The sequence below is a fragment of the Coregonus lavaretus genome, assembly GCF_964263955.1.
Source record: "Coregonus lavaretus genome assembly, chromosome: 12".
NCBI lineage: Eukaryota > Metazoa > Chordata > Actinopteri > Salmoniformes > Salmonidae > Coregonus > Coregonus lavaretus.
In genome coordinates this window covers 33,776,266-33,791,051 of record NC_139999.1, presented here as the reverse complement: position 1 = coordinate 33,791,051, position 14,786 = coordinate 33,776,266, and the positions used below count along the sequence as shown (strand labels likewise).

Sequence of the window (14,786 nt, the reverse complement as noted above, 5' to 3'; positions counted from 1 at the left end):
CTAAAATGTAAATGTAAAATTTAACTCCTGAATCAACACTAGAAATGTTACACTGAAACATCAACACTAGGTAACACTGGCCAATTAGCTGTGTGGAACTCAATGACGGCTCATCTTCAACTCACAACAATGCTTGGAATCTAAGTGTATCACTCAAACAGTATAACCATCCCCTCTGTTAGAGAGTATAGTTTATATTGTAATGCTGCATCTCATTCTATTTATCTTCAACTCAGATATTCCCTCTTCTCCCTCTCGCTCTTTGTCTCTCAGATACTCCTGTGTTTGATTTGAGGGTCTGAAGAACAAACTCAGCCATTAAATTGAGCCCCCAGGCAATCACAACTCTGTCTGGAGAAGTAGTGTACTCTACTGTACTGTGGAATTGATCACAGACCACAGAGACCTGAGGCCATTGTCTGAGAACATGAAGACATGCTCTCATTGTTTGGCCACATGGTTTAGGTCTTAGTAATTAGAGCAAGGGGCTCCTTATTTATATTAATGAACTCGGTGAAGCAGCTGGATTGGGTCACACTCATACACAGGTCAGGCTACTCTGTCCACACATCTCAATGGGGTGTGAGATATGTTATAACACCTGGAAATGAAGCTGGTCCAGGTTGTGACTGATGTTTCTCTCCCTTTGTTCTTTATGTCCACAGAGATGGAGCAGATTGAGGCCATAGCTAAGTTTGACTATGTGGGGCGCACCCCCCGGGAGCTGTCCTTTAAGAAGGGGGCGTCGCTGCTGCTGTACCACCGCGCCTCTGAGGACTGGTGGGAGGGCCGGCACAACGGTGTGGACGGACTGATCCCACATCAGTACATAGTGGTGCAGGACCTGTGAGTAACAACCATTCATAAACATGATCCTTCAGTCAGTTAATCAGGTGTTTTCCTCAACAATTGTCCCTCTCTAAAGGGATATAAAGCGGGGAGTAATTTAATGTGGCAGGTGTATCAAAAGCTTTCTCTTGTCTTTGATGTCGTTAGCCACACATCAATAACACTCATGGAAGATCCTTGACTGAATATCACAAAGGCACAAATAAATAATTCAAATCATTCCTGATATGTTAGCTCAAAGACACCTCACTGACAATTGCACCTTTAGTGGTAACACTATTAAATATGGATTTGATGTCAGTCAATGAGGCAGAAGTAAAGATGCTAAAGAGAAGGCCAAAGCGTGCTTTAAGTTTACAACTCTAATTAATTAATTGAAAACACCCTCAGATAGGAATTCCTGGTATAAATGTACGCAATCATTTAAAAGATGAGCCACTTAGTATACAATTATAGTTTTCCTGTGAAACTCTTCTCCACTTTCTCCTCCCTCCTTAATCCTCCACCTCCTCCCCCTCCCTCTCTGCAGACAACTTTGTCAACTTGTCACACCCTGGCAATGGGACTCTAGTTGTTGAGCCAGGGTGTGTTTGTTCTATGTGGTGTGTTTCTATGTTGGGGGTTCTGGTTTGTTGTTTTCTGTGTTTGCCTTAGTGACTCCCAATCAGAGGCAACGAGTGTCAGCTGTTCGTTGGTTGTCTCTGATTGGGAGCCATATTTAAACTGTCTGTTTTTCATTCGGGTTTGTGGGATTTTGTTCTATTTTGGTTTGTGTATAACCGTAGACATCACGTTATCGCCTGTTGTTTTGATCGTGTGATCATTCCAATTTAATAAATATGTTCGCTTTCAACGCTGCGCCTTGGTCCTCCTCATTGGTAGACGATCGTGACACAACTACTTTGAAAAACAGGTTGACGACATCCACTCCTCATTCACTCAGCCTACTGAGTCCACTGATCCCACTCACACAGAACTACCCTACGCCTTGACCTCTTTCTCCCCTCTCTCTCCAGATGCGACTAGTGATGTCCAGCCGCCCAACAACCTGCCCACTTGACCCCATCCCCTCCTCCCTTTTCCAGACAATCTCTGGAGACCTCCCATTCCTCTCTTCCCTCATCAACTCATCCCTTACCACTGGCTGCATCCCCTCTGACTTCAAGATGGCCAGAGTCGCTCCCCTCCTCAAGAAACCAAAACTCGACCCCTCTGATGTAAAAAAACAAAGACCGGTATCCCTCCTTTCTTTCCTTTCTAAAACACAGTGTGCTGTCTCTGGCCAACTCTCTCGTTATCTCTCTCAGAACAATCTTCTTGACCCTAACCAGTCATGCTTTAAGGCGGACACCGTAAACCATCAGATCCTCATTCCCACCCTCTCAGGGTTGGGCGTCTCACTTGACAGGTCGTTCCTACCTGGCAGGTCAGTTTTACCAGGTGGTGTGGAGAGGATCTGTCTCTGCACCATGTGCTCTCACTACTGACTAGGTAGTGCTGAGCGATTAACCAACATTTTGTTGACCAACATCAGTTCAATTACTTGAATTGCATTTAGTTCGTTTTTTGTGAGCCCAATGCACCGTTTCTCGAAATCAAATAATTCACGAGAGAAATCAAGTCAAGAACTAAGTGGGACACTGGGGTGAAGGGAGTTGTAGTTTTCATTAAACAAATATTCAACCTAGTTCAGCGCAGAAACGTGGTAATTAACTACAATGACCATAATCCATTGCGCCTTTTTCCGTCTCGGACAGAGATGGATACACTTTTACGCCTGCTACGTTAGGTTAGATACACACAGACCGCATGAGAGAGGAGTGTACAGAACACAAAGACGAGAGAGAGGGATAGAGACAGTTTGTGAAAGTATGCCTTTTTGACTTTGAAGAACTAGTCAAATGGTTTGCCAGACAGCTCTGACAAACTAGCCTATACAGTATGGGGAGCACGAGATAACGTTGGCTGGCTGGCTGGCTGCTACTGCCTGAGCAGAGATGAGATGATGACTTTAAGTAATTAAAAATAATAGTCATCAAATATAAACAAAGTAATATACACAACTTAAATAATGTATTATTTCATAGTAGTTTCCTATTTTTCTATTGATGTCTACCCAATGTGGACCTGATCACAGACAATGAAATATTTTCAATGTATGGACACACCTACTCATTCAAGGGTTTTTCTTTATTTTTCCTATTTTCTACATTGTAGAAAGACATCAAAACTATGAAATAACACATATGGAATCATGTAGTATTTTAGATTCTTCAGAGTAGCCACGATGACAGCTTTGCACACTCTTGGCATTCTCTCAACCAGCTTCACGAGGTAGTCACCTGGAATGCTTTTCCAACAGTCTTGAAGAAGTTCCCACATATGCTGAGCACTTGTTGGCTGCTTTTCCTTCATTCTGCAGTCAAACTCATCCCAAACCATCTCAATTGGGTTGAGGCCGGGTGATTGTGGAGGCCAGGTTATAAGATGCAGCACTCCATCACTCTCTTTCACTGGTCTAATGTCCATTGCTCGTGTTTCTTGGCCCAAGCAAATCTCTTCTTATTATTGGTGTCCTTTAGTAGTGGTTTCTTTGCAGCAATTCGACCACGAAGGCCTGATTCAAGCAGTCTCCTCTGAACAGTTGATGTTGAGATGTGTCTGTTACTTGAACTCTGAGAAGCATTTATTTGGGCTGCAATTTCTGAGGCTGGTAATAATATAATAATAATATGCCATTTAGCAGACACTTTTATCCAAAGCGACTTACAGTCATGTGTGCATACATTTTTACGTATGGGTGGTCCCGGGGATCGAACCCACTACCCTGGCGTTACAAGCGCCATGCTCTACCAATTGAGCTACAGAGGACTCTAATGAACTTATCCTCTGCAGCAGAGGTAACTCTGGGTCTTCCTTTCCTGTGGCGGTCCTCATGAGAGCCAGTTTCATCATAGTGCTTGATGGTTTTTGCGACTGCACTTGAAGAAACTTCTTGACATTTTCCTGATTAACTGACCTTCATGTCTTAAAGTAATGATGGGCTGTCATTTCTCTTTGCTTATTTGAGCTGTTACAATCTATCAGCTTTCATATTGCAGATAGATTGTAACTTCCATCAATGTAATTGTCTGCATCACTTCCAATCCCCCATATGTTTTTTTTCTTCTCGCAAATATGTAACACCCTGGCTCTGGGACTCTATATGTTGAGCCAGGGTGTGTTCTTTCATTGTGGTGTATTTCTATGTTGGGAGTTCTAGGTTGTTTATTTCTATGTTGGCCTGAGTGACTCCCAATCAGAGGCAACGAGTGTCAGCTGTGGCTGGTTGTCTCTGATTGGGAGCCATATTTATACTGTCTGTTTTTCCCTTTGTGTTTGTGGGTTCTTGTTCCGTGTTGGTCTATGTTACCTAGGACGTTACGAGTCGTTTGTTGTTTTTGTTTACTGTCCGTGTTTATCGCTAATGATAAATAAACATGTTCGTTCATCACGCTGCGCCTTGGTCCTCCTCTCTTAACGACGATCGTGACAGAAGAACCCACCAAACAAGGACCAAGCAGCGTGTCCAGGAGCAGGCAGACTGGACATGGGAGGAAGCGCCGGGAAAGGAGATGGAGAAGTTGGCGATGGCCCAGGTGGGCAAAGTGTGGTCCTGGGAGGACATGCTCGGGGGCAAAGGGCCATGGGCTAGGATTAAGGCCCTGGCGAGAGAGGAGCAGCGACGTCAGCAGTGTCATCGTCGGACGGACGAGAGGCAACCCCAAAAATTTTTTAGGGGGGGGGCACACGGCATGGGCGGCTGGGCAGCAGGAGGCTGCCACAGGGCGATTTGGAGAGGAGGCCACCGGGTTTGGGGGGCCAGAAGGCAGGTTGGCGGAGCCTGGATGGAGAGCAGAGCCAACTCCCCGTACTCAGGCATGGCAGCATGAGACTGGTCAGGTTCCGGGGTATGCGGAGCTGCGTACTGTGCCACGAGTGGTCCGGCATAGTCCGGTACGTCCTGTGCGAGCACCCCGCACGTGTTGTGTGAAGGTGGGCATGCAGCCAGGACGGAGTGTGCCGGCTCAGCGCTCGTGGCCTCCAGTGCCTCTCCTCGGTCCCGGATATCCTGCGCCAGTGTCACGTGCTGTTATGCCAGTACGGGTACACAGCCCTGTACGTCCTGTGCTGATGCCTCACACAGAGTGTGTGAAGGTAGGCATTCAGCCAGGACGGGTTGTGGCAGCTCTTCACTCCAGGTCTCCTATCCGTCTCCACAGCCCGGCCCGGCCTGTCCCTGCTCCACGCACCAAGCCTACGGTGTGCGTCGCCAGCCCGGTCTGTCCCTGCTCCTCGCACCAAGCCTACGGTGTGCGTCGACAGCCCGGTCCGGCCTGTCCCTGCTCCTCGCACCAAGCCTACGGTGTGCGTCGCCAGCCCGGTCCGGCCTGTTCCTACTCCACGCACCAAGCCAGGGGTGCGCATCGTCAGCCCGGTCCGGCCTGTCCCTGCTCCACGCACCAAGCCTACGGTGTGCGTCGCCAGCCCGGTCCGGCCTGTCCCTGCTCCTCGCACCAAGCCTACGGTGTGCGTCGCCAGCCCGGTCCGGCCTGTTCCTACTCCACGCACCAAGCCAGGGGTGCGCATCGTCAGCCCGGTCCGGCCTGTCCCTGCTCCTCGCACCAAGCCTACGGTGTGCGTCGCCAGCCCGGTCCGGCCTGTTCCTACTCCACGCACCAAGCCAGGGGTGCGCATCGTCAGCCCGGTCCGGCCCGTTCCTACTCCACGCACCAAGCCAGGGGTGCGAGTCGTCAGCCCGGTTCGGCCCGTTCCTATTCCACGCACCAAGCCAGGGGTGCGAGTCGTCAGCCCGGTCCGGCCCGTTCCGGCTCCACGCACCAAGCCAGGGGTGCAAGTCGTCAGTCCAGCACAACCCGTGCCTGGGTCACCGGTGCCTGGTAGGGTACCGGTCAACTGCTCCACTACGGAGCTGAAGCTAACCGCTCCTGCTACGTCCAGTTCAGCTCCAGCCAGCGGGGCCAGACCGGACCAGGGGCGCTATGGGGGGTTTATTGGAGGGTGGTGGGCAAGGCCGGAGCCAGAACCGCCGCCGAGGAGGAATGCCCACCCAGCCCTCCCCTGTTTTGCTCTAGTTGAGGCGCGGTCGCAGTCCGCGCCTTTAGGGGGGGGTACTGTAACACCCTGGCTCTGGGACTCTATATGTTGAGCCAGGGTGTGTTCTTTCATTGTGGTGTATTTCTATGTTGGGAGTTCTAGGTTGTTTATTTCTATGTTGGCCTGAGTGACTCCCAATCAGAGGCAACGAGTGTCAGCTGTGGCTGGTTGTCTCTGATTGGGAGCCATATTTATACTGTCTGTTTTTCCCTTTGTGTTTGTGGGTTCTTGTTCCGTGTTGGTCTATGTTACCTAGGAAGTTACGAGTCGTTTGTTGTTTTTGTTTACTGTCCGTGTTTATCGCTAATGATAAATAAACATGTTCGTTCATCACGCTGCGCCTTGGTCCTCCTCTCTTAACGACGATCGTGACAAAATATATATATACAGTGGGGGAAAAAAGTATTTAGTCAGCCACCAATTGTGCAAGTTCTCCCACTTAAAAAGATGAGAGAGGCCTGTAATTTTCATCATAGGTACACGTCAACTATGACGGACAAAATGAGAAAAAAAAATCCAGGAAATCACATTGTAGGATTTTTAATGAATTTATTTGCAAATTATGGTGGAAAATAAGTATTTGGTCAATAACAAAAGTTTCTCAATACTTTGTTATATACCCTTTGTTGGCAATGACACAGGTCAAACGTTTTCTGTAAGTCTTCACAAGGTTTTCACACACTGTTGCTGGTATTTTGGCCCATTCCTCCATGCAGATCTCCTCTAGAACAGTGATGTTTTGGGGCTGTCGCTGGGCAACACGGACTTTCAACTCCCTCCAAAGATTTTCTATGGGGTTGAGATCTGGAGACTGGCTAGGCCACTCCAGGACCTTGAAATGCTTCTTACGAAGCCACTCCTTCGTTGCCCGGGCGGTGTGTTTGGGATCATTGTCATGCTGAAAGACCCAGCCACGTTTCATCTTCAATGCCCTTGCTGATGGAAGGAGGTTTTCACTAAAAATCTCACGATACATGGCCCCATTCATTATTTCCTTTACACGGATCAGTCGTCCTGGTCCCTTTGCTGAAAAACAAAGCATGATGTTTCCAAAGCATGATGTTTCCACCCCAATGCTTCACAGAAGGTATGGTGTTCTTTGGATGCAACTCAGCATTCTTTGTCCTCCAAACACGACGAGTTGAGTTTTTACCAAAAAGTTCTATTTTGGTTTCATCTGACCATATGACATTCTCCCAATCCTCTTCTGGATCATCCAAATGCACTCTAGCAAACTTCAGACGGGCCTGGACATGTACTGGCTTAAGCAGGGGGACACGTCTGGCACTGTAGGATTTGAGTCCCTGGCGGCGTAGTGTGTTACTGATGGTAGTCTTTGTTACTTTGGTCCCAGCTCTCTGCAGGTCATTCACTAGGTCCCCCCGTGTGGTTCTGGGATTTCTGCTCACCGTTCTTGTGATCATTTTGACCCCACGGGGTGAGATCTTGTGTGGAGCCCCAGATTGAGGGAGATTATTAGTGGTCTTGTATGTCTTCCATTTCCTAATAATTGCTCCCACAGTTGATTTCTTCAAACCAAGCTGCTTACCTATTGCAGATTCAGTCTTCCCAGCCTGGTGCAGGTCTACAATTTTGTTTCTGGTGTCCTTTGACAGCTCTTTGGTCTTGGCCATAGTGGAGTTTGGAGTGTGACTGTTTGAGGTTGTGGACAGGTGTCTTTTATACTGATAACAAGTTCAAACAGGTGCCATTAATACAGGTAACGAGTGGAGGACAGAGGAGCCTCTTAAAGAAGAAGTTACAGGTCTGTGAGAGCCAAAAGTGACCAAATACTTATTTTCCACCATAATTTGCAAAAAAATTCATTAAAAATCCTACAATGTGATTTTCTGGATTTTTTTCCCTCAATTTGTCTGTCATAGTAGACGTGCACCTGTGATGAAAATTACAGGCCTCTCTCATCTTTTTAAGTGGGAGAACTTGCACAATTGGTGGCTGACTAAATACTTTTTTTCCCCACTGTATCTTCTGTATACCAACCCTACCTTGTCACAACACAACTGATTGGCTCAAACGCATTAAGAAGGAAAGAAATTCCACAAATTAACTTTTAACAAGGCACACCTGTTAAATTAAATGCATTCCAGGTGACTACCTCATGAAGCTGGTTGAGAGAATGCCAAGAGTGTGCAAAGCTGTCATCAAGGCAAAGGGTGGCTACTTTGAAGAATCTCAAATATAAAATATATTTTGATTTGTTTAACTCCTTTTTGGTTACTACATGATTCCATATGTGTTATTTCATAGTTTTGATGTCTTCACTATTATTCTACAAAGTAGAAAATAGTAGAAATAAAGAAAAACCTTTGAATGAGTAGGTGTGTCCAAACTTTTGACTGGTACTGTATATATATCGAAATCAAAATCAAAAACCGTGATTATTTTGTAATAATCAAACCGAATCAAACCGACCTCAAAAAGCACAAATCGCTCAGCACCACCCCCAGGGCTTGGTTCTAGGCCCTCTCCTCTTTTCTCTGTACACCAAGTCACTCGGCTCTGTCATATCCTCACATGGTCTCTCCTATCATTGCTATGTGGATGACACTCAACTACTCTTCTCCTTCCCCCTTTCTGACACCCAGGTGGCGACACGCATCTCCGCGTGCCTGGCAGACATCTCAATTTGGATGTCGGCCCACCACCTCAAGTTCAGCCTCGACAGAATGGAGCTGCTCTTCCTCCTGGGGAAGGCCTGTCCACTCCAAGACCTCTCCATCGCGGTTGACAACTCCACGGTGTCCCCCTTCCAGAGTGCAAAGAACCTTGGCGTGACCCTGGACATCACCCTGTCGTTTTCTGCAAACATCAAAGCAGACTCACGGCTGCAGGCTCATAATCCAGGCACTTGTCATCTCCCGTCTAGACCAGTGGTTCCCAAACTGCCGACCACCCCACAGGGGGGGGGGGGCACGTAAAAAAATACATATATATTTACAAACTCAGTCCGGCTTTAAACTTACTCTTGAAATTTGTAATAGCAGAATGCACAAGGTGCAATTTCGAAATTGGGTAGTGCATCATCAGTTTTCCTCTTGTCATGTTAGTCATTGCATTCCTTAGAGAGCTATTTATAACTTGTCAGAAAGGTCCAGATCAACTAGCCCATGTCAGCTAGCGTTATTTTTATTACATTTTTTATAGATATTGTTGTAATTTTTTTGTCACTCAAATATCAAATGGCAATATGTATAGAATTGCAGAAAATAAGCTTTAAATCTGCAAGATTCTCTCAAGAGGGGTGTGAACAGTTTGTCTCATGAACAGTGCTTGTGCCATAGAAATAGACGTGGCGCGTGCGTACGCAGGGGAGGGTGCGGGATGTTCCCCAATGCTGGAAGGGGGGCCCTGAGTAAAAAAGTTTGGGAACCCCTGGTCTAGACTACTACAACGCTCTGTTGGCTGGGCTCCCCACTTGTGCCATCAAACCCTGCAACTTATCCAGAATGCCGCAGCACGCCTGGTGTTCAACCTTCCTAAGTTCTCCCATGTCACCCCGCTCCTCCGCACACTCCACTGGATTCCAGTCGAAGCTCACATCGTCTTCAAGACCCTGGTGCTTGCCTACAGAGCAGTAAGAGGAATTACCCCTCCCTACCTTCAGGCTATGCTCAAATCCTACAACCCAACCTGAGCACTCTGTTCCGCCACCTCTTGTCTCTTGGCCCTTCCACCTCTACGGGAGGGCAGTTCCCACTCAGCCCAGTCTTTTCTGTCCTGGCACCCCAATGGTGGAACAAGCTTCCCCCTAAAGTCAGAACAGTGGAGTCCCTGCCCATCTTCAGAAAACGTCTGAAACCCTAACTCTTTGAAGAGTATCTTAAATAACTCTCACGGCATCCCCAACGCCCCCTCCCCATCCCCCCCTCCCAAATAATAATAATAAAAAGAAAGGCACTTGTCTTTCCTACTAGCACTGACTTGTCTTTCCTACTAGCACTGACTTGTCTTTCCTACTAGCACTGACTTGTCTTTCCTACTAGCACTGACTTGTCTTTCCTACTAGCACTGACTTGTCTTTCCTACTAGCACTGACTTGGCTGAGGGAAAATGACCTTGATACGATTGTTATGTGTTGTTGTCTCACCTAGCTATCTTAAGATGAACGCACTAATTGTAAGTCGCTCTGGATAAGAGCATCTGTTAAATGACTCAAATGTAAATGTGAAATGACTAATCATTGCTGGTGTCTGTTTCATGAATCCATTTGGATGTTGAGTGGGCAGTAAGGCCAGAGTCTCATATTGCTACTTTTTGTGTTAGGAGGAATACATTGGAATGATCAATGTTCAAAAGGAGTGGCTCCAGAACTGTCTGGAACAGATAAACTGACTGCAGATTGAAAACCAGAGCCCTCTGTAAATATGGACCAATTAGTTTGAATAAACAACAGTCCAAATAAGATCTCTACCAACTGTATGAATAATGTTCATTCTCTCTCTCTCGCTCTCCTCGCAGGGATGATGCTTTCTCAGATAATCTCAGTCAGAAGGCGGACAGCGAGGCGAGCAGTGGACCACTGCTGGATGACAAGGCCTCATGCAAAAACGATGTCCCATCACCGTGTGAACACTCCACAGACTCCAACTTTGGAGGAGTCATGGGGAGGTGGGTAATGACTGGGAAGGACTACATATTGAAATGTTTACTTCTCTTTCTAGTCTCAATGCTTTTATGCATAAATGTAAGATCAGTTTAACCTCTCCAAATGCTAATCTTAACCATTATGGAGGAAATATTCAATGTTTCAAACTGACCATAGATCAGTGTCAAGGGCCAACCTCATCCTACTCTGTGTGACTGATGTCATCTCTCTCCTCAGGGTGCGGCTACCTTCTGACGGGGCTGCCACCCCTCGACGTCGCAGCAGAGAGACCCACAGCCCTCCTCGGGGCACTGACACACCCCCGCGGGCCGCAGCCTGTCCCAGCAGCCCCCACAAGGTGGCAGTTAGCAGGAGCCGCATGGAAAGCCCAGAGAAGAGGCGCCTGGGCACATTTGGCAGTGCGGGCAGCATCAACTATGCCGACAGGAAGGCCTACCCTGAGGGCCACCCCTTGAGGCCCGTACCAGGGGCCACACGCCACAGTAGCCTGGGGGACCACAAGTCACTGGAGGCTGAGACACTGGCAGAGGTATGGACCTTATTTCCTATCAGCCCCAGGTTCTAAAGTATTACCTCGGCTCAATATAACTGCATAACCTCTTTTCCCCATGTCCTGTAACCTTATGAGTCATAGAACATCAGACAATATGGAATATGGAATGGAATCAATAGTGGTGCGCAAGTGATACTTTTTGTGTCCTATGAAAATTATAGCTATTTGTCATACCTTTCCGAAATAATTTAGAGGACAGTATTTCTAAACCTTCACACAGCAAAGCCAATCAGAGAATATTCATTCCCTAGAGACCGGAGCTAAATGCTTTTCATGGCGATGCTGAAATAAAGTAAATTACACAGAGAACTAATGATCATTGATATCGGCAACCCAAGCCCGGCGCTGGATACATGGAAAAGTAATAGAGCCACAGAGGCAGCTTTTGAAATGGCAGAGTTATGGTCAGTGCAGATAATGATAGTGGTCTCCTATCAGAGTCCTATTTCAGCCTGAGCCCATGTTGATGACCCTGCACTGTCAGGGCATGATTAAACCCAATCTTTGATCTTTAATTATTCTCCACTAATCAATTAATCTGTTATTCAGACAGAGAGAGTGTGTGTGTGTCTGTGTCTGTGTATAATTGTGACAGAGGTAATGAGTGTGCAGCCATTAAATGGGGGATGTTATTCTCTTCATTTGGTGCCATTGGGCTGTACTGTGTGAGGAGAGGGAACAGAGAGAGGCTACTAGAGAGGCTAGTTAGAGAGCCACTGGTGTCTGGGAGAACAGAGACAGAAGTGATGTCCTGCTGTACTGTCTGTCTGTGTGTGTCTGGGTGAAGCAGCCCCTGTCAGAGACAGTCTGCACCTGAAAGAAAGACACACCTACAGTACCAATCAAAGGTTTGGACACACCTACTCCTTCCAGGGTTTTTCTTTTTTTTTTTTACTATTTTCGACATTGTAGAATAATAGTGAAGACATCAAAACTATGAAATAACACATATGGAATCATGTAGTAACCAAAAAAGTGTTAAACAAATAAAAATATATTTTATATTCTTCAAAGTAGCCACCCTTTGCCTTGATGACAGCTTTGCACACTCTTTGCATTCTCTCAACCAGCTTCATGAGGTAGTCACCTAGAATGCATTTCAATTAACAGGTCTGCCTTGTTAAAAGCTTATTTGCAGCCTAAATAAATGCTTCACAGAGTTCAAGTAACAGACACAACTCAACATCAACTGTTCAGAGGAGACTGCGTGAATCAGGCCTTTATGGTCGAATTGCTGCAAAGAAACCACTACTAAAGGACACCAATAAGAAGAAGAGACTTGCTTGGGCCAAGAAACACGAGCAATGGACATTAGACCAGTGGAAATATGTCCTTTGGTCTGATGAGTCCAAATTTGAGATTTTCCGTTCCAACCGCCGTGTCTTTGTGAGACGCAGAGTAGGTGAACGGATGATCTCCGCATGTGTGGTTCCCACCGTGAAGCATGGAGGAGGAGGTGTGATGGTGTGGGGGTGTTTTGCTGATGACACTGTCAGTGATTTATTTAGAATTCAAGGCACACTTAACCAGCATGGCTACCACAGCATTCTGCAGCGATACGACTGATTTGCGCTTAGTGGGACTATCATTTGTTTTTCAACAGGACAATGACCTAAAACACACCTCCAGGCTGTGTAAGGGCTATTTGACCAAGAAGGAGAGTGATAGAATGCTGCATCAGATGACCTGGCTTCCACAATCATCCGACCTCAACCCAATTGAGATGGTTTGGGATGAATTGGACCACAGAATGAAGGAAAACCAGCCAACAAGTGCTCAGCATATGTGGGAACTCCTTCAAGACTGTTGGAAAATCATTCCTCATGAAGCTGGTTGAGAGAATGCCAAGAGTGTGCAAAGCTGTCATCAAGGCAAAGGGTGGCTACTTTGAAGAATCTCAAATATAAAATATATTTTGATGTGTTTAACACTTTTTTGGTTACTACATGATTCCATATGTGTTATTTCATAGTTTTGATGTCTTCACTATTATTCTACAATGTAGAAAATAGTACAAATAAAGAAAAACCGTTGAATGAGTAGGTGTGTCCAAACTTTTGAATGGTACTGTACATCACGGTGGAATGGAGCTGGATTCTGAAAGAAAACACCACATGTACGTTTATTTATTTGAAAAGATAACAGTGTATGTCTTGGCGTTAGGGCTCTGCTCGTTCAGGGTAGCTCACTGCCAGAGCCAAGCATCATATGAAGATGATAATATAACTACAGGCAGTGAGCACGATATTCTATATCAAATCCCCCGAAGGAAGAAACACACAACCTGTGCAGGTGGCGGCTGGGGTGGTGGTGGGATATCAGAAACAGCAAGCATAGCGTGTAACAACTAGTTACAGCATCAACGCAGCAAGAGACACCAGCGCATGCGAGCATTTGACATCTGGTATTGAGGAAGCATATGTAGAACTGGTCAACTTAAATAGACCGCATGTAATTAAAGTGTGAATCCAATTGGTGCAATATCTGCTAATGCAATTAGCTGATGCCAACACACTCGAGTTTCCCTTCTGAACTGGCTACGCTTTATTAAAAAGCACAAGAAGTTTAGCATTAGATTCTCAGCATCAATGGCTACAGCCATTGCTTAGCTAAACGTAGCTTAGCTTGGCTTAACAATTATATCACAATGATCTCCTTTCACGTTTTCTGTGTATTTTGTGTATGTCAGGACATAGAGAAGACCATGACCACGGCTCTACATGAGCTGCGTGAGCTGGAGCGCCAGAACACGGCCAAGCAGGCTCCAGACGTGGTACTGGACACCCTGGACACCACCATGAAGAACCCTGTGAACTCGGAGCCTGGCAGCCCCCTCCACACCATCATGATCCGCGACCCAGACGCCGCCATGCGGCGCAGCAGCAGCTCCACCTCCGAGATGATGAGCACCTTTAAGCCCGCCCTGTCGGCCCGTCTGGCCGGAGCCCAGTTGCGCCCCCCGCCCATGAGGCCCGTCCGCCCGCCCCCCACCGGGCACCGCTCCTCCAGCTCCAGTTCCTCTGGGGTGGGAAGCCCTGCTGTCACGCCCACTGAGAAGATCTTCCCCAACAGCACTGCCACGGCTAGCTCTGCAGCCAACGCAGCTAACGCATCCGGGGACAAGTCCGGCACCATGTAGCTCTGAGGGAGAATTAGGGTTGTCATGTTGCAACTGTTTGACGCAGAGGAAAGCCGATAGGAATGGGACGATGCGTTGTCAATGTGTTCTCTGAGGACAGTTGTGGATTTTTCCTTCCTCCTCATTTTGAGTTTGACTTTATTTCTTGAATTCAGGAAGCTCCTGGAGTGAGCCTGAGTTGCCATGGTGATGGCAGGCAGAGAGGCTGTAGGGGTTTGCCTATCAACGCAACTCTCTGTGAAGCTTGATTTTAAACCAGGTGTGAAAATAATGAATAAAATCACCTCAAAGTAAAACCTATTTTTTTATTTTTCATTTTTTACCTTTAAAATTAAAAGTATGTGGCCAGGTCTGGCTTTTTAGTGATTCATTGACTGCAAGACGTGAAGAAGTACGTGTGGAATTTTGACATTGGTTTTCATCCTGCACTGGTTGTCCAGATGATGTCTCATCCCTTGCTG

The 14,786-nt window shown here is 46.8% G+C and overlaps 1 protein-coding gene across 2 annotated transcripts in view; it reads left to right on the top strand.

The window, feature by feature from the left end:
* LOC311138083 (SLIT-ROBO Rho GTPase-activating protein 3) overlaps positions 1–14,325 on the top strand; it is a gene marked incomplete at both ends in the record, with an annotated part of 109,955 nt that extends 95,630 nt beyond the window's left edge. For both annotated transcript variants that reach the window (XM_084172742.1, XM_084172741.1), the window contains 4 exons: positions 666–846; positions 10,486–10,635; positions 10,850–11,162; positions 13,876–14,325. In XM_084172742.1, coding sequence (XP_084028868.1) covers positions 666–846; positions 10,486–10,635; positions 10,850–11,162; positions 13,876–14,325 — 1,094 coding nt within the window. The remainder of the gene's footprint in view (positions 1–665; positions 847–10,485; positions 10,636–10,849; positions 11,163–13,875) is intronic.
* Between the last annotated feature and the right edge of the window lie 461 nt (positions 14,326–14,786).